At 31.2% G+C, this 24,280-nt stretch overlaps 1 protein-coding gene across 5 annotated transcripts in view; it reads left to right on the plus strand.

Annotated features, from left to right (window-relative positions):
- The window catches only part of LOC127287088 (chymotrypsin-2-like), a 164,747-nt gene extending 140,974 nt beyond the window's left edge, over positions 1-23,773 (plus strand). For all 5 annotated transcript variants that reach the window (XM_051313836.1, XM_051313827.1, XM_051313844.1 and 2 more), the window contains exon 5: positions 23,059-23,773. In XM_051313836.1, coding sequence (XP_051169793.1) covers positions 23,059-23,211 — 153 coding nt within the window. In that variant the 3' untranslated portion in view covers positions 23,212-23,773. The remainder of the gene's footprint in view (positions 1-23,058) is intronic.
- The last annotated feature ends 507 nt before the right edge of the window (positions 23,774-24,280 follow it).

A 24,280-nucleotide genomic window follows, 5' to 3' on the forward strand; every position in this document is an offset into this window, starting at 1 on the left:
TATCAAATTTACAGGTGCGTGATAGGAACCCTTTCTGAGAGGAATCACGTCGCGGCCGGAAAGGTTTTAGCTCCAATTTTCATCCTAGAACAAAAAACAAATTTCATTCTATTTTTACATCTTAAAAGCTAGAGAAAGACGTAGGGGATTTTTTTTCAATTGATTTTTGCAAAAATGGCGAACATTTTAAGGAAAAACCGAGTTTTTTACTTAAAAAATTGACACTAAATTGTTTATAACAAAAAAAATATGCAACATAAAAAAAAATCCGTACGTCTTTCTCTAGATAATGTTATTGAGAAGCTACAGTTTAATTTTTAAGTAAATCGGTTGAGATTTGTAAAAGTCATGTTTCCGGCCAGCACAAAAAATGTAGTTTTGAGAAAAACGAGTTTAAAGTTTTACTTACGACTTTTTGGATATACCTTCAATCTGCAATGCCTGCGCCGTATAATTGACCTTCCAAATTAATATTATCTTGTTCTTCTTCTTTTCTAATGGATATTTTCAACCGAGAAACATTAAAATCGGTTAAGATTTGTTGGTTTTAACTGATTTTGAACAGAAAATTGCAGATTCAGACAACTAAGTGCCAACGCGCGCAGTACAGGACCACGATCGGGCCCAAGTTCAATCACTTAAAAAGTGTTTCGACTTATAATTGATATTGTTTCTTATTCTATACATCCTTAGGCATCTTTTAAAGCAAAAAAATTTTTTTTGATTTTTTGAAAATTCTAGAGTGGTTTAACCCCTTAACCATGAGTGACAAAATTTTATTAATTGAGAATCAATTAAAGTGGCCAAATTTCCTTCTGCCAGAATAGAACGAGTCAGCTACAGGCTCAATCGCGGTAATCAAAACACAGCTGTGTTTACTTTTACAACTCGACTCTGTCTTTTGGTCACTTATCAATTTCAAACGAAATTATACTCCATACAAAATTTTGCTTTTTAAATTAATATTTGAACTAGCTAAAAGAATCGCGCTTAAACGCGCGTGGTATCTATAATTTTTTATGAAAAATTAAAAATTTATTTTTATTTGACGGACACTTATTGGAATTTTGATCTCACAAAAATAATAATATTATTTTTGTAATCGTTACTGTATTACTATTTCAACATTATGGTGTTATAATAATATAATACCTATTATTGCACAGTCAATATGACCTTTAAATTTTGTACTTAAATAAGGATTATATGCTACGATCATCGAATTGTCAGCAATACATTTAAATGACCCATATCAGGATCCATGCAGGATGAATTCCTATTTTGTTTACTACAAGGCCCATGAACTTAAAATCGCTTTACAATGATAAAAAGATCTGGATTCTTTAATTCGTCTGTGATTTCAGCACATATAATTTTATTTAAAGTTTCTGAATCGTAAATTTTTGTACGTAAAAATATAATTAAATGCACATGTGGCAATCTCCGCTTTTTTCTTCTCTATGAAAGACGATACATATAAAATTGTAAATGAATAAAATTATAAGTACCTTGAGTATGGTTAAGGTTAACAGTCCATCCAGGATCACTTTAAGGAAACATTGTAGGATATGTCATGGGATCAAAATTTTCACTAACAATAAGACTAGAAATTATTTGCTCATTATTATCTGTTGTCCATACTGAATTTACATGAACATGTAAATCCCTCCTCAATTTCTGTAGATAATTTCCTTATCTTACATGACAAATTTTTTTCTTGGGTATTTTCTTTTCATTCTCAGTTTCAGTCGACAGAACTCTGTTGTCATTTTTCCTGTCAAAAGTCTTACAAAAATATGAAAGGTTTAGTCCACCATTTTGAAGTTCTTTAGGTCGATTTATGAAAAGACAATTTCAATCATTCTCTACAAATCGAAATCCTAATATTAGACATTCTAATTGCCGGAAAATGATTTAATTAATTGTTTTTAAAAAATTATATCAAATGCTTGCTCATTATATTATTATCAGTTTCATAAATTAATGTTCTAATTTACACAGTTAACCAATACAGATGTTGCAAATGCTATTTCATATACTTCACACTTAATTGTACCAATCGGTTGTTGATCAAGAGCTTCAAAAACTACTGTTGGTTAAAAAGGGAACAATCTAAGAAAAAAAATATAAAAATATATATAATAAAAAAAAAATAAAATAAAATATATATAATATAAAAAAATATAAAGTTTTCTAATGTCTTTAAATCTCTTTGTTTCTCAAATTAACAATTGATATTCAAATCAATATTCAGCTCACAAACTATTATTTCACCCGTAAAACAATATTCAACCCGCTTTCTATGTAATTAATTTTCAAAAAGCTAGCTTCCACTAATATCAAACATATAATATTTTTTTCTTTTATCAAAATATATTCAATACCAATGTTATCCTCAAAATTCAAATACTAATCTAATAATAACGAGAAATTTTAAGTGCTAAGAAAATGTGAATGAATAAAGGAAGGAATGAATACAAAGTTAAATATAATAGTAATAATAGTTATTTTTTTATGAACGCGCCGTAATTGGTGCACTCGCCGTAATTGGTACACTTACCCTAATTTTGACATAAGAAAAAACTTTCTTTCCCTAAAAAAATTTTTTTTCTTAATGAAAAAATTTTTCCTGAGAAAAATTCTTAGTATAATGTGGTTCAAGAACAACTGACACAACCAAAAATTTTTGTTTTTTTAAATAAATGATTTACATTTGTTTTCAAATTTTAAATTCAGAGAAAGATTAATTGTGACAAAAAAATATTTCATTAAAAAGAACAGTTATTATTAGAAGTGTTAGTGATTTACACAAAACTTTTTTTAATGGAGTAAAAGGTCGATCTAGTTTTCTAAATCTTAATCAATTTTTTTACATGGTTTGGAGTTTTCCCTTGGAATACATGCATTGTGTTCTTATTGGAGTTGTACAACATTTATGGGAATTATGGATTAAGCTTCGTTATCTGTCACAGCAAGATATAGAAAATAGTAATGAACGTTTGAGTTCACTTAAAACGGTTCTCGAAAATCATAAAGTAATGCGAGAGTTTTCTTCCAAGTCCAAATGGAAAGCCACAGAATGGAGATGTTGGCTGCTGTTTTTTGGCATACCCTGCTTGAGAGAAATTTTACCAGACGATTGTCTTGAGCATTTCGCGTTACTTATTAATACTGTTTTCACTTTGTTAAAAAAATAAATCACACCACAAGAGCTTCTTAAATGCGAATTAGACATGGTGCAATTTGGTGGATATTTAGAAGGTTTATATGGGGGAAATTCAATGACTTTCAACGTCCACATATTACTTCATTTGGTTGAATCTGTTTGTCGTTGAGGTCCTCTCTGGGTAACTTCCCCTTTTTGTTTCGAAAGTCATTTACACGTTTTAAAACATTATGACTTAGGTCCCATAAAACCGGAACAACAAATGGCCACGAAGGCTCTTGAAATTTTAGATTATAAATTTCAAACATCCACAGAGATTTTCCATTCAGAAGTTGCAAGACAATATTGTCAGCAAATCTTCTCTGTTGCTCCATTGTCACGATTTGCTATAAGAAGCTCTTATGGCGTAACATTTTTTGGTAGAAGTTGGCGAATGGAAATTGTGTATCCAGCCAATGGGGAAGTATTGAAAAGAGAGTTTTTCATTAAATGTATTTATGGAGGAGTTGTTTATAAAAGTATTAAAAATACACTCTCTACCAAACGCAACGACACCGTATTTGTATTAAGGTCTGGCGCTGTAATTCAAATTCATGACATTAATCTCAATAACAGAGGTTTTAGAAAAATAAATTTATATTCATTGTAAAAATGCTAATTATGTTTGTCGACTTCCGCAAAACATTGAAATTCAATAGATTATCACACAATTTAATTCTAAACTTCGAGCAATAATAACATTGAGATTGCGTTTTAGTATTTTGAATTAAATATTTTTACCGAATTCCCGAAATGCAAAGTTTATTAAATGAAATAAAAATGGCGAATACTCCGATTGAAAATGAATAATATTTTGTAAGTTTATATTTACTTATCAAAGTAAAAATCTGTGTATGCGTGGGAAAATAAATAATCTGTCCCGTCTAGTCTGCGTTGTACATATATATGTTCTATAGTTCTAAAGAGGGCGAATAAAAAATATTTCATCTTTTCGTAGTAGATATATGGGTTAACAAAAATATGTTATCAAGATTTGTTACTAAAATATATTACCTACAAGAGGTAAATGAATTAATATGAAACACAAATCAATTGTTTGTGCTCAGCCTTTGTACTTAATAAAATAATTATTTTCATTAAAATCGTTTAACATTATTTCATTGTGAGAAATATTTTTTGTTTATTCCTGATTATTATTTATGAATTTCACAAATAACAGTATAAACGTATAAATCACATTTTTGTTAAAACAAACTAAATACAATTATAATAATTTAGTTTTAAAAATTTATTATCATGTTTATCATATTATTAAATTTATCATATCATTTTATATAATTAGGGGAATATACTCAGGTTGGACACCGTTTTGGACTTTGTTTATAATCTTTTTTAAAAAAATAAATTGAGTCAATTGAGTTATATTTTGTTAGAAAGATGTACAAAAGAGGAACACTTGCTGAAGATTGTAAATTGATTGGTCTTAAATTAAAAAAGTTCTGATCATTTAAAAAAAACTCGTCAAGGTTGTACAGTTTGTGAAAATCGAAGCGAATTATGGGTAAAAAATAAGATAACATTTATAACTTTACTGAAAACGTTTTTTATCTATATTTTTTCATTTTTACATTATTATTATTTATAATTGACAATTAATATTATTTATAACGTTACTGAAAACAATTTTTATGTTCATTTTTAACGTTATTATTATTTTTCTAATATCTTTGGCAGAATATTTGCTGTGTGTGTGTCGATGTTTATTTATATATTTATTTATAAATTGTGCCAAATTCATAATTAACAAAGTGTCCAACCCTAAGTAGAAGTAACATTTTCCAATTGTGCTAACAATAACCTGACATGTTTCGCAATTCGATTTTACACTTCATTTTTTCTTCAATCAGGAACCCCACAATACATGCAAAAAACTTACCTTACCGATTTCTTGTTTTCTTTATTCATTTTTTATTTTTAATCACATCGCTCACAAAACTTTTTTTTGTTCCTACAAATGCACCGACGTCACAGCAGACGCTACTTTTGAGCCTCCAAAAATGTAATGGCACAAAAAGTAGTTCATTGTGAAATATTATCGTTAATCGACGAAATATGTAGTAAATAACTATTAGGAATGGTTAATATACATTTAGAGTGCTTATTTATGCAATAATAATAATAAATTAAGATATAATTAATTAATAATAAGTATTTTAAGTGTACAGTGCATACAGTTGTTGAATTACCATATATATGTATATTACCATCAACGGCAGCTGTGATACGCGCGTTAAACCCTAGATGGCGTTAAGGATGACTTTGTGAATGAATTTCTAAAATTAAGCTCTTGAGTATCAAATGTGTAAGTGAATATATAAGTTTTAAAAAAATAGATCAATTTATTAAAACAACTTTTTTGATTTGTACAAATATAAAAAAAAATTTTATAACGAACAAACATTTTTTTAATGAGAAAAAGTTTTTTTTGTGTCAAAATTAATCTTTGTCATTTCATTGAGAAAAAAAAATTTTTTTATTCAGAAAAAAAAATTTTTTTGGGGAAAAAAAGTTTTTTTATGTCAAAATTAATGTTTCTCATTTCATGAGAAAGATAAATTTTGACACAAAAAAAACTTTTTCTCATTAAAAAAATTTTTGTTCGTTATAAAATTTTTTTTTATATTTGTACAAATCAAAAAAGTTGTTTTAATAAATTGATCTATTTTTTTAAAACTTATATATTCACTTAGACATTTGATACTCAAGAGCTTAATTTTAGAAATTAAATTAATTAACGCGCGTATCACAGCTGCCGTTGATGGTAATATACATATATATGGTAATTCAACAACTGTATGCACTGTACACTTAAAACACTTATTATTAATTAATTACATCTTAATTTATTATTATTATTGCATAAATAAGCACTCTAAATGTATATTAACCATTCCTAATAGTTATTTACTACATATTTCGTTGATTAACGATAATATTTCACAATGAACCGAAACGTAACCCAATTCGGTTACAACTCAGTTTTCCCAATCCGCCAGGGTTAAAATAAGAATTAACATGCTGATTATAAAGACTGCGTGAAACTAACGTGTTTTTTATAGTATAAAAATAAATCGCCCCACTGACAGAATTTGGTTCAATTGGTCCAACTCCATCTAAATAACAATTACAAGGAGTTTTGACCTGCTGTTAATAAATAACATTTTTAGGCGTGAGGCCATGGACTAATATCCCTTCTGTAGCAAAGGGAGCACCTTCGGTGATGCATCTACGCGCTATATTTATATAAGGGTGGTCCTTATATTTTCAAAATTTTCGTATTTTTATTATTGCCGGCCAAAATTTTGTTCTAAATGGAAAAAAAGAGATATGTATTTTTTTATTTTGATTTTAATAAATATTTAATGGTGTCTATAAAACCGTTAAAAATCAATATTTTGCGACCGCATGTTTTTGTTTCTCTTCTCAAAAGTTCGAAAAATGACATTAGAAAAATTGTTTATAAAATTTTGATGTTTATTATTGTTTAATCCCTTCATGATTTAAGGAAAATGCAGCATGAATGGAAAAAATGCCCAGCAAAACCAGTTCAATGAATTTTTATGATACTTAGTATACAAAGGTTTTTGGGGTTGCTGATCACGAATACGACATTAGTTTTCCGAAATTTAAAATGGAGGATCTAATATGTCGGACTTTGTTTTTAAATTGATCCGATTTGCTTGAAAACTGTTACACAGGGATAGTTGGTGTCCCTAATTACGAATCTGTCATTAGTTTTCTGAAGTTCAAAATGAGAGATATAATTTTTCTAAATTTATCATATTTGACTAAATTTTGTTAATCAGGGGTTTTTGGAGTCGCTGTTTATTCATTCTTTTTGAATTTTGAGGTCAGGTTAGCAATAAACGATTCCAAAAACCTCGAATTACCAAAAAGTCAAATTTTTGTTTTTAAAAATTTTTATTTTTAATAATTATTTACACTTGTTTGTTTAGAAATTGTTAATAACAAATTATATTCTGCGCGTCTTAGAGAAAAAATTTGTCTTTTATTTCTCACATATCCCTGAGTCTAAAACCGTTCAGAAGAAAAATGTACGTCAATTACGAAAAAAGTGATTAAATAATAACTGTGGCTATACAAAACTATGATACTGAATTTTAGTCGTGCAACCGTGGCTCATTATTATTAAAAATTATGGTAGCAATGTTAAATAAAACAGTAAATTAAACAATTATTGTTAAATTAATGACTTCTTTTTAAATATTTAAAACAATATTTTGTAAAATAATTCGTACTTGAAGAAGTTGTAAAAAAATTTCGTTCATATAAACGTTCAAAACCTTTGGCTCATTATGAAAGCAGAAAATATTGGGTATATGTTTTTTTATTCTCTTGATACAAAAGAATATATAAATATAAAATATGAATATTATATTATAAATATAAATTATATCCCAACAAAAACATCTTCGATGTAAAAAGTTACGCAAAGCAAAAATTATCTTAACCATCGAAACAATTCGTGAAATGAATGTTAGGCAAGTAAATTTTAGGATTATGTTTAGTTTTAATTAATTTTTTTAATATAAATAATTACATTTAAAAATGGGAAATTATACAAATTATAATTTTAAAATATGCATTCTATGCAGAAAAAAGAATAGTTTTGGTCTAAATATGAATTAAAGTTAATAATTATCAATGTTATGAACGAATTTCGTAACTTTAAAAAATTTTAAATTTTAAATAAAAGATACTTAAATTCAATTAATTATTGTAAGATTTAAATCACATAGTAATTTAAATTCTTTTACTACTTATAATAAATTACTAATAATATTATAAATAATATAAAATTAGTTTTTTTTTACTACAAGTGGAATGTAAAGATGTCACTAATGGTTTGCTTATCAAGGATGTTATATTTACAAGTTATTAGCAAACTGCTCGGTATAAAAGGGATGTCAAGTTCAGTATTGTTCATAAGTTTATTGCGAACCTCAAAGTATACAAGTACCATCACTGAAAAAAAATTCTAGTTAGAATAAACAGAATTCTAGTTAGAATAACCAGAATTCTATTTAGAATAACCAGAATTCTGGTTAGGGCGTACAATTGAATTTCTTGAATTGTGAGAAAACAATGGTTTTTTATTCTTGACTTGTGAGAAAAAATGACATGTTTACCAAAAAATCATTTAATTTTTCCAAGTTCATTTAATTTAAATTCATCTTTTACAAAAAAAGTCACAATAGGAGTTCAATTTAGAAATGATTAAGAATTTTTCAGCGTTTTAAAGTTTGTTTCAAGCCATCCACGAAGTAATATTTTATTCAATATACAAGATTAGACAAGTTTTAAATCTTACATGAAGATTATTTCATCCTTTTTCAATGGAAATGAAACACTGGTGCCAATTATTCAGTGTGATAATTTTCTAAATCGTTTTGGAGTTTTTTTAGGAGAAAATACACTTTCATTAGAAGATAGAAGAAATAAAAAATTGTGTTATCCATTTATACTAAAAGTAACATTTTTTAAAATTTTGGAGAATCTTAGTTCGTGTATTGATCAGGGATTTGAATGTTTATCTTCAAAAAGTTTTAAAAAACTGTATATTTTAATTCTGAAATATACTGCGGAAATTCTGTGGCATATAAATATATTAAATGAAAACGAAATGTAAGTTTTTGTTTTAAAAAATTAATAAAAAAACTTGAAAGAAAATGTGATTTTATATCGAATTCTAAATTTAAGATATTTTTTGTTGATATTATTACATTCAATTTAAAGCAACTGTCAAAAAAAGTTTATGAAGTTGTTGTAAAATATCTCACGCCCTTTCATTGCAATACTTAAAATCAGATCTGAAAATATTATAAAAAATTATAGTTAACGATTATTATAACATATGTTTAATAGAATATAATGACTATAGGTTTCCTAATGATTTTTTAGAATTTTTTCATGATATCTTTGATTGGACAGTTATATGTTGTTTCGAATATGAAGATTTAGATGAAGATCTTCTTTTCCGAATTTCACCAGATAAATTATATTTTCAAGCTTTAAGTTCGTTTTTACAATTGTCTGAAAAATGTACGTATAAGTATAAAGATTACTTATTTCTAGGATAAATTAAAATGAATATCATTAATAATAATACTACTATTATTATTTTATAATATGTTACCTTTGTATAATTATTGGAAAATATAATGTGAAGTAATAAACAATTTGATTCTTTATTTTACAGGCTTTATTTATTCAAAAAATTAAAATATATTACATTTCAGATTCATTTATCCAACTATTATGAGAAGTATCAAAACCTAACCATTTTACAAAAACTTTAGATCCTTTCTTTTCAATTACTTTTTCAACTAAATATATATCTGGATTCTTAACTTTAGAAAGCTCTTGCTCGTAAAAGCATCCAGAAATTTTGTTTTCCTGGTAATCTTTTAAAAGATATGTTGGTGGAATCGTGTTGTTTACATGGTTTACAGTAAATATTTCTGTAGTCCAATTAGGTATATAACCTTTTTCAAAAACATGTTTAAATTTACTTATTCGTACTTTGTCTCCAACCTTAAATTTTTTTATTTCTCTGTTAACAGTATTTTTTTAAACAGATTTAACAATAAATGTTTTTCATTTCGATTATTTACATCTTTTGGTTTCATTTTAATCTTTCGATGTTTAGTATTGTTATAAGCAGATATCAAATCACTTAAGATGTCTATACACTTATACACTTATACCGTGCATTACCACGTAAACTAAATTTCATCCACATTTTATTTATTAAAGTACGGTTAAATCTTTCACATATGGATGCTTTTAAATTACTCAAAGTAAAATACAAATTAATACTATATAATAACATAAGACTTTTAAACTAAGAATTATAAAATTCTTTTCCTTTGTCAACTTGCAAGTTTTTTGGAACGCGTCCTTTAATAAGTACAGATTTCATGGCTGCAGTCACATTTTCACCACTCTTAAATTTCACAGGAACAGCCCAAGCAAACTTAGAGAATACATTGATAACTGTTAACATGTTCTTGTAATGTTTATTTTCTCGAGCATAACCTTGCATTTCAACAAGATCAGCTTGCCAAGTCTCATCAATGCCTTGAATGTCAACATTTCTTCGTTTATAATTTCTTTTAGCTAGTTTATGCAACTCCTTTACCACTTGCAGTTTCTGGTCCTCCATTTTCACAAAGGTTTATTTCTCAATATGAGTTTTAAAATTCTCAAAAAATTTTGTTGCCGTATCTTTTAATGTTGTAATCCTGATATTATTATCAGTTTTTAATGCTTCTATTACATCATAGATGGCGTTTGATTTAGTTTCTATCATTTTGTTAAGAAAATTCAAATTAACTGCATCTTTATCGCTTTGAGAATCAGCAACGTTGCATAGTTTTTTATTTTCCACGTTAAAATGTCCTTCAGATGTAAATTTAAAACGAAGTCCTGGAGGCCCACGACTTGGAGTTTCTGCAGTCTTAAATTGACGACCGAATATATCGATACTCATTTTGTAAATGAAGTTGAAATCTGTAAAATTTAGTTAATAAATGATTTTTGCTTCACGTAATTCTTCAATTATGGATATAATTTCATTATTATGATTGGGATTTCCAGCAGCTTGAGATTCTAAAAGTAATCGTAAACGGTCTACTAATTCATTTGGATCATCCCAATAAATATAGTCAATATTCGCATTTTTCTATTAATCATATACTGTGGTATTACTCCTCCACCAATTCTCTTTTTTCAGATTTTGGAGATGATAATTTTTTTGCAATGAAGTTTTGAAATTTAAAACTTTTTTTTCCGAATATTTTCTTCAGATTTATAATATTTTTCGTGCGCATTAGTTGAAATAACAATATTTACATAATTCGCACGATCATATAAACTAATAAAAATTTCTTATGGTATTTTCAAGTAAATGCTTTTCTCAATTCTTGTTAATTTTTTATTTCTTCTTTTCTCTGATGAATATTTTTGTTAACTACTTTAAATTCGTCAGCCAATTTTTGAATTGGAGTCACTATTGGTGTCACTTGCTTTAGCGATTTCACCCAATATATTTTTTTGTTTTTGCAAATTTTCTACATATGAAGGAGTCATGTTGTTTCTTCAATGCATGTAAAGATACTGTCATTTTATTATATTAGTCCTATAATTTTATAAAACAATCAAAACACTTTCTATATCTACCCTGATTAATTTCACAATCTTTATCAATAACCAAAATATAATGCTTATTTTTCCAGCAAGAAATTCACAGGTCTCCAAATTGTATGAATGACATATCTGTATTAACATGATCATCAGATATATGCTTGAGATTCCTTTCATCTTGTCTAAACAAAACTAATAAATTCACATTGTCTCTTATTAAATGTTTTGGAATTCAAGCCTATGTCTGGCATAAGTAGAAACAATCAACTGTCTTGTGCCGACCCATTGAAAAGAACGCTTTAATGTTATCTTGCTTCTCGCACGCGACATCATCAAAGATAAATATTGAGTTAGGTCGTGCTGCACTGGGCGCCACAACATTCGCATGCTCATTATATGAAAAAAAATTCTACACCTTTTATTGTCTGTAAAACATTTTCTGATTTATCGATAAATTTTATTCATAAAAATTTGTAAGAGTTTTCAAATGATATTCTAGGAGAAGGTGGACAGGGTATCGTTAGAAAGGGAAGGTACTTAACTTGTCTGGTCGCAAAAAATCAGTTTTTAAAGAAAAGAACGATAAATTAACGCGCAGAGAAATTGTAATATTAGATAAAATTCGCCACCCCAATATAATATCGATTATGGCTGTTTCTTCTTCATTAACCCAATACCATATAGTTACAGAATTTTTTGTATCCAATTCATTCGACGACATTTAACTTGATGAAGACCAAAAAGAAAAATACAAATTAGACTTGAAGTCTAAAAACAAAATTGCACTCGAAATTGCTTCTGCTATTTTATATTTGCATTTTCAGAATCCAACTATTATTCACCGCGATATCAAACCAGCAAATTTTTTGATCAGTGAAAACATTCAAGTCTTAGTTTGCGATTTGAGTTTAGGAAAAGTGAAAATATTAATAAGTTAATCTTATTTGCAATAAAAATATGAATTTATAAAATTATATTATTAATTATATTCACTATACAAACATGGCAATTACCGAAGATATACAAATTATTGACGACGATGTTTACATTATTCTTGATTAAGACAAATATTCAATCGGAGTATAAATATATATCGAATTTTTAAATAATTTTTGTAATCTAAAAATTTAATAGAATTGGAAATATTTGTACTCTTCATCTGAATTCCGTTTATTAAATTTTTTTATTGCATCTAGAAAATTTATATTTGGTACAAATAACTTGAAATATGCGAGTTCCCTCTCTCTCTCTCTGCAGGGAGGGAGAGCATAGCAGAATTTCATGAAAGTCGCTAACTTCTTCTTTCGGCAAAAGCAGAGCAGGCAGGTAGCGCGTAGGCGCTTCCGTAAGGGCACTCGCACAAGAAAAGACGGAGCAGTCTGCTGGACGCGGATCACCGACGAGCCGTACGTACACTCACACATCGAAGTGAGCCAATCGCGATGAAGCTGGTAGTCTGTTGCTAGTGTCGGGAACGAGTACAGAGTGCAGTAGAGACTGTAAAACAAAGATGGAAGAACACTGCACTTCTGCTATAGTACATGTACAGTGTCCTTCCATCTTTGTTTTAGGGTGTTCGCACAAGACTTTCGTGCTGGAACGTTTTGTATAGAGCTGTCTTTTTCTATCACATGGAGACGTATTCAGCACAATAAAGAATGTGCTAGAACTCTTGGTGCCTGGCATATGACCACATGGGAAGAGTTTTTATGGCAGGTCGACTGCGTGCTTCGAGTGTGGTTAAGTCGATCATAAGTTTGCAAACTGCAGTACAAGCCCAAGCTGCTTCTTATGAAGATAAAAATATGGTGATAAGACGAAGATTAGTCATATCGCTGGCAGCGAAGAATACGGAGTCTTCAGGACGGCCCTTGAGGACTCTATGACCTTGCACAAACAAAGAATAAATAGGCCAGAAAGATCACTAACGACAAGGGTTGCGATAGCGATATCCCAGGGACCTTCAACTACGAAGTTTAAAGATTGACGGCAGTTCCGTAGTGTAAGGATTAGTCCAGTCAAAAGGGGTGTTTTCAGTGGGTCGACCAGAACAAAAACAGTTATCTCCACAAAACTTTGGAGCACCGGGCCCCAGGTATCTGCCTTGGATATCAAGGGTTGTGCAAATTTTCCATATCCCTCGTAAAAAAATATATATATACATAATACATATATATACACTGGCGCGCGCCGACATAAAATCTTTGATATTTAATATCTCGAAAAAAAATCGTCATTCTGAAAATTTATATACAGATCGGAAAAAACCTCAGCTTTCGTTTGCAATTATGTATTTAAAAAGAGGACCGATTTTGTGAAAATAAAAAATTTATTTTGTGTTACGTAGTAACAATATTTAACAATTAAAAATATTTTTGTCATTCTTTTTAATACAAACATTTTAAAACGAATATTTCTCGAACAAATATTTTTAGTAAAATGTTAGTTTGTAAGCCTCTGAATCTTTCAAAATCTTCGGTATGTAGAGAAAATGATTTTATTGCGGTACTGGGTTATAACCCTAGGTACCTGAGTAGAACGGTCAAGATGGCAATAGGCAATTTGTACTATTTCTCAAAATCTATGTACAAAATTTATCCTTCCATCTTCAAATTCCAACGTTGCCACTTTCACTTTTTCAAAATCTAAATGCGACGTTGCCAAATTTAGCCTGTACTTCGAGTAAGGGCCCTGTACCTAAACAGGACCTGAGATCAGAACTCGGTCGACTTCCGAAAAGAATAGACGTAGAGATTTAATTTTGTCAGAAACTTACTCCATGTATTTTGTCTTTGAAATTAAATAAATGTGTTAATTAAGGGTAAAATCAATATCAAAATTATTCTCCTTCACTCTTAATAATAAAATGTCAGTTTTATTAAAAAACAATCAAGCCTTTTTCTATTGAGGCAGAACAAAATTTGGTCCTTCGAGCCGGATACACCGGATATGTCTTATCAAAACTAGTTCGCGTTAATTATGGACTTGCAGTTAATTAATTCGTGTGCAAAGTGAGTGTTTAAATACAAACTATCCATTCAAAACGTTTTCTATATCCATTAAAGAAAACGCATCTCTGTTCGAACTGTACACGAGAGAAGTTGTGATTTGTGAGTGACAGCAGACTGATATAAAGTTCCAATCTTTATCGGTCAGTTCGATGCAATCACCACAACAAAACCTGCAAGCCAGCCAGCACTAGTGGAATTCTACATCCATTCCACATCGTCCTTTCTATCAAGACGAGGTTTCCAAGCCAAAACTTATCACTGAACGAGTCTGAGGTCCAGTCGAGGCTTAAAGGTTCCTGAGTCAACGTGAGAGGGTCCACATCCAGAGATACCAGAGTGTAACATAATACATCTTCGGTGGTCAACATTGCAGAAATTGTCGCAATCTCTAAAGTGGTGAGTTTCACGCTTGTTCTAATTCAAAAAGTGTTCAAATCCTGTCCTTCACAATCCAATTTAGTCTAAATTAAAATATTTTACAAAATGGCTACTATTTCTGAACTAAAAAAGTTACGCGGTAGCATAAAACGTAACCTAACAAATTTTGAAAATGTTTTAAAAGAAATCAATGATGAAACAGATCTAGAGTCTCTTGATTTAGATGGTAGATTGCAAAGACATCTCAGTTTATGGGATGCTTTCAGCAATGTGCAAGATAAAATTGATAATTTGATAACTGATGAGACAGAAAGGGCGACAAATGATTCAGAAAGGGAATCCTTTGAAAAAAGATTTTATACTGTTAGCGGCTTAACTAAAAGGCATTTAAGAACAATTTCGATGACGTCGTTAGCATCAGTCCCTCAAAACACTGTTCCGGTTAGCACTGAAAATGTTGATATATCTCAATTTCCAAAATCGCGATTTGAACTTCCTAAACTTCAGACTCCTACATTCGAGGGTTCTTGCGAAACATGGCTTACATTCCGTGATGCGTTCAAATCAATGTGTCACAATAATCCCTCTATTCCAGAACTTCACAAATTTTATTACCTGAAGGCCTGTTTAAAATCTGAAGCGGCGGAAGTTATTGATTCGCTCGAAATCACTGCTGAAAATTATAAAGTAGCTTGGGACGCTCTCAATCAAAGGTACGATAATCAAAGAGTAATTGTTGATAGTCATGTCAAATCTTTATTCGAAATCTCATGCAATTTAAAAAATTCATCTATTCGCGGTTTATTAGATAATTTGCAAAAACGTATGCGAGCTCTTGATGCATTGCTTACACCCAATGCTCAAAGGGATATAATGCTGATTTACTTAGTTAAAAGCAATCTCAACAATCACAATCGCGAAAAATGGGAGGAAAGTTTAATTTCTACCAGAGTGCCGACTATGGATGATTTTACTCGTTTTCTAGAACAACGCGCGATTATCGAATCTTCGCATTTGAATCAAAACCAGAATTCCTCTCAAAAATGTGCCTCGAATAAAAACGGCAATAAGTCTCAATCGAATTCTAAGCAATCTCAATCCTGCATGAAAACTACAATTGACGCGTCATCAAAGAAATATTCTAATTCTTGTCCTGTTTGTCAAGAAAAACACAAGCCTTACGCCTGTCCAACATTTTTAAAATTGTCACCATCAGAACGGTATAACGAGATTAAAAAGACCTCTCTTTGTCGCAATTGTTTAAATGGCCCTCATCGAACCATTGATTGCAAAGCGTCTAATTGTCAAAAATGTAACGAGAAACACAATACTCTTCTTCATTTTGAAAAAAGAAGTTCTAATAACCAAGTCAATAATTCTGACGTCAATGCAACAGACTCAGGTATAGGTGATCCTTCTACTTCGCAATCAACACAATATCAAGGTTTTCATGCGCAAATCACCTCACAAATTGTTCTAGGGACTGCTGTGGTTGATATTTCAAATAGCAAAGGTGAATTTAAACCTTGTCGCGTACTACTCGATTCGGGATCTCAATGCAATTCTATATCAGAAAAATTCGCATCATTCTTGGGATTACAAAAAAGAAGTGTAAACATTAAATTACATGGTGCTCAAAACATTAGCTCTTCCGTGAAGTACAGTACCGTCGTTAAAATCAAGTCGCGTTATTCAAACACAAAACTTGAATTGTCTTGTCTCATCTTCAAAGAGATTTCAGATCTCATGCCGAATCTAGCGATCGATAAAAAATGGATTAATATACCGGATGGTATAAAACTAGCGGATCCAGAATTCCACAAACCCGCTGAAATTAATCTATTGATTGGTGCTAAATTCTTCTTTCAACTATTACAAACCGGTCAAATGTGCGTCAAGGGACAATCTGCTGTATTTCAAGAAACTCTTCTCGGTTGGATTTTAACCGGCTCAATTTCGAATCCGATCTGTTCAAACAGCTCAAAAATCTCTTGTAATCTTATTAAATTTCGCGATCTACCTATTCTATGGGATATAGATACGGAATCTAATGAAAAAATTCAATCGGCAGATGACGTTGCGTGCGAAAAACACTATAAAGACAATGTCTCTAGACTTGAATCGGGCGCGTATTGCGTAAAACTTCCTTTTAACGAAAAAAGGGAATTATTGAGCAATTCTCGAAACACTGCTTTCCAGCGTTTTTATGCACTGGAACGAAAATTCGAAAAGAATCCTTCTTTAAAGGATCAATATACCGAATGCATTAACGGGTATCTCAAACTTGGTCACATGTCACTTGTTCCGCCCGAAGAACCCCTCGATCACGGGTATTATCTTCCACATCAAGCAGTGGTAAAAACATCGAGTTTAACCACAAAGGTAAGAGTTGTCTTTGACGGCTCAGCAAAGACAACCTCAGGTATCTCTCTTAATGACACACTAATGGTGGGACCTACAGTACAAGACAATCTCATTTCTATACTCCTACGATTTAGATGCTTTCAATACGTACTGACTGCAGACATTGAACAAATGTATAGACAGATTCGTGTCACAAATGAAGATAGTCTTTTTCAGAAAATTCTATGGCGAGATTCGCCTAAAGAGCCAATCAAAATCTATAGATTGAAAACAGTCACCTTCGGAACCTCCTGCGCTCCCTTTTTAGCAACTCGCACTCTTTCTCAACTCGCAGAAGACGAGTCCAAAAACTTTCCAATCGCCTCAGAAGTTCTAAAAGATGACTTTTACGTCGATGACCTTCAAACTGGTAGGCAAACATTAGAAGAAGCGCGTGAATTACGAGATGACTTAATTGTTCTTCTTAATCGCGGTGGGTTCAATTTACGAAAATGGACATCAAATCACCCTGATCTAATTAACGATTTAGCAAATAGTAATCCAGAAGATTTTATGTCTCTAGATCCTACAAAATCAGTAAAAGCATTGGGATTGCATTGGCACCCATCTAGTGATTCAATTTTTTATGCAGTAAATTTCTCTTCAACAAAAGGACTTGCCACAAAAAGGTCTATTTTGTCTGAAGCTTCCACGATTTATGATCCATATGGTTTGGTTGCTCCAGTAATTGTGTCCGCAAAAATTCTTATACAGCATCTCTGGAAAGAAAAACTTTCATGGGACACTCCGGTCTCATTAGACATTCAAAATTTCTGGAATAATTACAGAAACCAATTACAATGTTTAAACGAGATAAAATTCAAACGATATATCTTATCTCCTGATCACACTGAACTTCAAATCCATGGTTTCGCTGATGCCAGTGAAAAGGCCTATGGGGCATGTCTTTATTTCAGGGTTACTAATAGCCAAGGACAGCACCATTGTGCTCTTATCTGTGCAAAATCTAAGGTGGCCCCTTTAAAAGCTACCACCTTACCTCGACTTGAATTGTGTGCAGCAAATCTATTAATAAAGTTGTACAAATCAACAGTCGAAGCATTTCAGTTTCAAATCAATAAAAAATTCCTTTGGTCTGATTCAACAATTGTGCTTAATTGGATAAATACTCCATCCTATAAGTTAAAAACATTTGTGGCTAATAGAATTTCTGAGATTCAATCTAATTCTCAAAATCACGATTGGAGACATGTACCCACGCAAGACAATCCTGCTGACATAATTTCTCGAGGCCAAGCTCCTCTTGAGTTTGTGAATAACAGGCAATGGATTCAAGGTCCTGCGTGGTTAAGCCAAGACGAAAATTGCTGGCCTGTGTTTAAGTTGGAAAAACGAGACATACCTGAAGTCAAAACTCCCTCACCAATCTCTCTGATCGCAAAGGTAGAGACTCATGGGCCCAGCAATATTGTTCGAAACCACAGTAAGTTGAGAACCTGCGTAAACGTTATGGCGTACTGTCTCCGATGGTTATCAATAGTCAAGCGCAAAAAGGATAGCAATAAAATCACAGGTAAAATATCCCTCGATGAATACGACGCAGCGCTCGAAAAACTAATTTCACTCGCGCAACAAGAATCATTTCCACGCGAATTTCAAGCTCTTTCAAAAAAGGAAAACATTCATCCAAAAAGTAGTCTTGTGAGTCTACATCCATTTTTTGAATCAAATTTGATAAAGGTAGGCGGAAGGCTTTCCCAATCTGATCTATCCTACAGTCAAAAACATCCTATAGTCCTCCCGAAAAATCATGCTTTAACAAAGCTTATTATTCGAGACGAGCACATTTCACGCATGCATGCAGGGACTAATGCTACTCTGTACGGGGTTAGAGAGAAATTCTGGCCTATTGACGGTCGCAACGCTACTAGGCACACAATCAAACAATGCGTTCAATGTTTTCGAGCGAAACCGCGAGAACTCAATTATATAATGGGAAATTTACCCCATAACAGATTGTCTTCCTCTCGTCCATTTTTAAATGTGGGGGTTGACTATTGCGGACCGTTCTTCATAAAAGAACGACGTCATCGAAATCTAACTAAAGTAAAAACATATGTATGCGTCTTTGTTTGCATGGCCACTAAGGCAGTTCATTTGGAATTGGCAAGTGATTTGACTACCGAGGCCTTTCTGAATTGTTTGAAGCGATTATTTGCTCGGAGAGGGTTGGCACATACCATCTCCTCTGACAATGCTACCAATTTCATTGGAGCTAAAAACGAATTAAAAGAATTATATAAAGAAATTCAGACTCTTGAAGAAGGTGAAGAGTTCAAAACTTTTTTAGTTCAGAAAAAGATTAGCTGGTATTTTATTCCACCCCGGACACCTCATTTTGGAGGTCTCTGGGAAGCTGCGGTGAAATCGTTCAAAAAGCATTTCACAAGCATCGCAGGCAACACTCTTTTAACTTATGAACAACTACATACATATGTAGTTGAAATTGAAGCTATACTCAATTCAAGACCTCTTACACCACTTTCTTCCGATCCAAATGATCTCCTTCCTCTGACTCCTGGTCACTTTTTGATTGGGGCACCCATGACAACTTTTCCACACAAAGATTTGCGAAATGTTTCGGCAAACCGTCTGAATTGCTGGGAACACGCTCAGCAGCTGCGTCATCATTTTTGGGATAGATGGAGCAAAGAATATCTCAATGAGCTAATCTCCCGCTCGAAATGGAAGGCAGCTTCAAACCAAGACGACATCAAAATAGGCACACTTGTCGTGCTTAAGGAGGACAACTTGCCGCCCTTGTCATGGAGACTTGGCCGAATATCCGCTATCTTCCCAGGGCAAGATGGCATTATTCGAACAGTGAATGTTCAAGGTTCAACTGGAGTATATAAGCGTTCGCTAAAAAGTGTCTATCCACTACCAATTTATAACAATTAGAGACAAAACAAATGTGTTTCAGTGGTGGTTAGTGACATTAAAAAACATTGTTATTTCTTTGAAAGCTACGCATTCAAAGGGGGGCAGAATGTTACGTAGTAACAATATTTAACAATTAAAAATATTTTTGTCATTCTTTTTAATACAAACATTTTAAAACGAATATTTCTCGAACAAATATTTTTAGTAAAATGTTAGTTTGTAAGCCTCTGAATCTTTCAAAATCTTCGGTATGTAGAGAAAATGATTTTATTGCGGTACTGGGTTATAACCCTAGGTACCTGAGTAGAACGGTCAAGATGGCAATAGGCAATTTGTACTATTTCTCAAAATCTATGTACAAAATTTATCCTTCCATCTTCAAATTCCAACGTTGCCACTTTCACTTTTTCAAAATCTAAATGCGACGTTGCCAAATTTAGCCTGTACTTCGAGTAAGGGCCCTGTACCTAAACAGGACCTGAGATCAGAACTCGGTCGACTTCCGAAAAGAATAGACGTAGAGATTTAATTTTGTCAGAAACTTACTCCATGTATTTTGTCTTTGAAATTAAATAAATGTGTTAATTAAGGGTAAAATCAATATCAAAATTATTCTCCTTCACTCTTAATAATAAAATGTCAGTTTTATTAAAAAACAATCAAGCCTTTTTCTATTGAGGCAGAACATTTTGTTTAATTAAAGAAAATCAAGGTTAACATTCAAAAATTTTTAAAAACAAAATTCACCATTGAAAAGAGCATGAAATAACCTTCAAAAAAACATACTGATAAAATAAACCCCCTCTATCTCCCTTAAAATTTCAAAAAAGTCAAAAAAAAATTTTGGGGCTATTTTACTATCAAGTAGGACAACAATTTCCCCAAGTTTCCCTTTTTTCGTGCACGCGTAATTTGTCCTTCTTCAGAGAATCAACCATAACTTAATATGATTACCCTATTAAAGTCGTTTCCTATGTAATTTTGTGCGCTGAACACGATCCCGTGTCCCAAAATGGCCCAGCACGTCAGGATTTTGAGAAAAGTGGGGGTAAAGAGCCCAAAAACCGTGTTTTTGGGTGTTTTCGAGAATTTTTTTCTCCTTAACCTGACGTGCTAGAAACTTCTACTAGATCTTAAATTAAAGCTTAAAGCGTGCACTTTAAGACCCATATGCGCAAGTCAAAAAAAACTTAAGGAATTTTGAGAAAAGTTGGGGTAAAGGGCACCAAAAAAATTTTTTTACCCTAAAAACGCGTTTTTTTATTTTTTTACCCCCACTTTTCTCAAAATCCTGTCGTTTTAGGCCATTTTGGAACCCGGGATCGTGTTCAGCGGACAAAATTACATTGGAAACGACTTCAATATCAAAAATAAAAAAAAAAGTCGAATTTTGCAGGCCTGTGTTATATACGTATAAATATACGTATGATACTACGTATTATTATACATATTATTATACGTATAATATGTATGTGAGAGATTCTTTTTCAATCGCCCCAGCCCAAAAAGTCAATGTTCTGGGATTGGCTTCATACTTTGGTAAATTGTTGTCCTATATGATAGTAATAAATCCCTAAAATATAAACTCATTAAAAAAATATTTGTAGAAAGTAGAGGGGGTTGAAGTTTTGACGTTAAGGGTAACATTGTCATTTTCAAATCCGTATAACTATGACAAAAGTTAATGAATTTTAATTTATCCATAATGAAGTTTAATGCATTTTTCACGTACTTTTCAAAAATGTATACGAAATTTAAAAAAAAAAATTTTAACCCCTTTTTTTCAAAATCAACCCTTATTTTTCGATTTTCAACCCTTCGGGTATTTTTTTTTTTTTATTTTCATTGGAAAGCTGAGATTTTTTCCCATGAGCTATGTAAATATGAAAATGGGACAACAATAATTTTGTGAGAAACAGAATATTAAAGTAGGCGGAGCCGATAAGGATGCTGTTAAGGGTAACATTGTCATTTTCAAATCCGTTTAACTATAACAAAAGTTAATGGATTTTAATTTATCTATAATGAATTTTAATGTATTTTTCACGTACTTTTCAAAAATTTCTACAAAATTTAAAAAAAATTTTTTTGACCCCATTTTTTTCAAAATCAACACTTATTTTTCGATTTTCACCCCTTCGGGAATTTTTTTTTCTTTTTTTTATTTTCATTGGAAAGCTGAGGTTTTTTCCCATGAGCTATGTAAATATGAAAATGGGACAATAGTAATTTTGTGAGAAACATAATATTAAATTAGGCGGTGCCTACCTAAATCCTCGAAGATGATCTCTAGGTATACCCCTTATCGGCACCGCCTACTTTAATATTCTGTTTCTCACAAAATTATTATTGTCCCATTTTCATATTTACATTGCTCATGGGAAAAAATCTCAGCTTTCCAATGAAAATAAAAAAAAAAAAATACCCGAAGGGTTGAAAATCGAAAAATAAGGGTTGATTTTGAAAAAAAGGGGTTAAAATTTTTTTTTTTAAATTTCGTATACATTTTTGAAAAGTACGTGAAAAATGCATTAAAATTCATTATGGATAAATTAAAATTCATTAACTTTTGTCATAGTTATACGGATTTGAAAATGACAATGTTACCCTTAACGTCAAAACTTCAACCCCCTCTACTTTCTACAAATATTTTTTTAATGAGCTTATATTTTAGGGATTTATTACTATCATATAGGACAACAATTTACCAAAGTATGAAGCCAATCCCAGAACTTTGACTTTTTGGGCTGGGGCGATTGAAAAAGAATCTCTCATGTATGTCTTATTATACGTATAATAATACGTATTATTATACGTATAATTATACGTGTTTTTTTCAATAGGATAATTTATTTTTATAAAATAAAATTCAATTACAAAACGCTCTCTTTGCATTGGTTGATTGATTTGATATAGAATGCCTTATATTTCTTTTTAATTGTATTGTTTTATTATTTTATTTTATTACAGGGCGATTCTGGTGGGCCGCTTGTCATAGACAACGTTCAAGTGGGTGTCGTATCTTTTGGAAAACCATGTGCTCGAGGAGTTCCAGACGTATATACTAATGTTTATAATTACATTGATTGGATAAAGGATTCTTTACTCCGATATGTAGACTAGTGGGGTGTGCTGGCGAGTATGACATTCAGAAGTCTGTAGCGATCGCAAAATCAATCAATTTTAATAAGCTACTTCTCATTTCAAATTTTGATACTATAACTTCACTTTTCTGTGCATTATTTTTGCGCATCTCGTATGTGGATTAACTTATAGCCGCCGAAACAAAAGTGTCAAAATTGTGATTTTCAAAAAAGGTGCTGCGAGGTGGCAAGTTTCTTTTTCAGTAATAAAATGATAAATATGCATAAAATATTTAATTTGTTTATTAAAAAAGCTTAAATTAGTAATAAGTAAATTATATGAATAGTTATAATTAAAATGAAATGAAAATAAAACCTATTTTACTTTTCTTGCGTAAACAGCTGCAACTGCTTCTTGAGTCGCTGGTTCGGCTTTACTCTTTTTCATATATTTTGGCAGCATGAAATCAAAATTCTTACCGCTAAAATACGCAAATACGCTTTGCATGACAAAGAGAAAACTGAAAAAAATTTGTTTTGAAAATTTGGGACCATTTTGAAAAAAATCACTTTTTTAAATAAACAATAATGTTCAAAAACAATTGTTCAAAAAATTTTTTTTCAAAAAGGAGCTCGTCATGCAATAGCCAGTAAGATAAAGAAGATTTATAGTAAATTTGATAAAAATCAGATAAAAATTGGCTGAGCTACATTGCACGGCGCGCGAAAAAACACGTTTCGAGAAAAAAGCGTTTAAAGTTTTTGATACATAAAAGTAGTGTTTTAACTATTGCCTTGAAGACCTTATGTATTTGAAAATAACTATTGCACTAAAATCAAGATTCAGTATCACTTTACTTATGGTGCTTGCTACCCTAGTGAAAAAAACACGTATAATTATACGTATAATAATACTAGAGAGGAATTTGGTAGTTATAAGTATACTAACGTATTTTGGCGCGCTGATTACGAAAATAATAGTGAAAATTGGCGCAAATTTGATTATCATGGCGAAACTGTGGCGAGAGGGGGTGGATATGGCCTAAAGTATTTAGCAAGAATTGTGGGGTGGAGTCTACAGCAGCGGTAAACGCAAAATAGTAAACACG

The sequence above is a fragment of the Leptopilina boulardi genome, unplaced genomic scaffold, assembly GCF_019393585.1.
Source record: "Leptopilina boulardi isolate dan_hultmark-lab unplaced genomic scaffold, ZJU_Lbou_2.1 LbouV2_122, whole genome shotgun sequence".
Lineage (NCBI taxonomy): Eukaryota > Metazoa > Arthropoda > Insecta > Hymenoptera > Figitidae > Leptopilina > Leptopilina boulardi.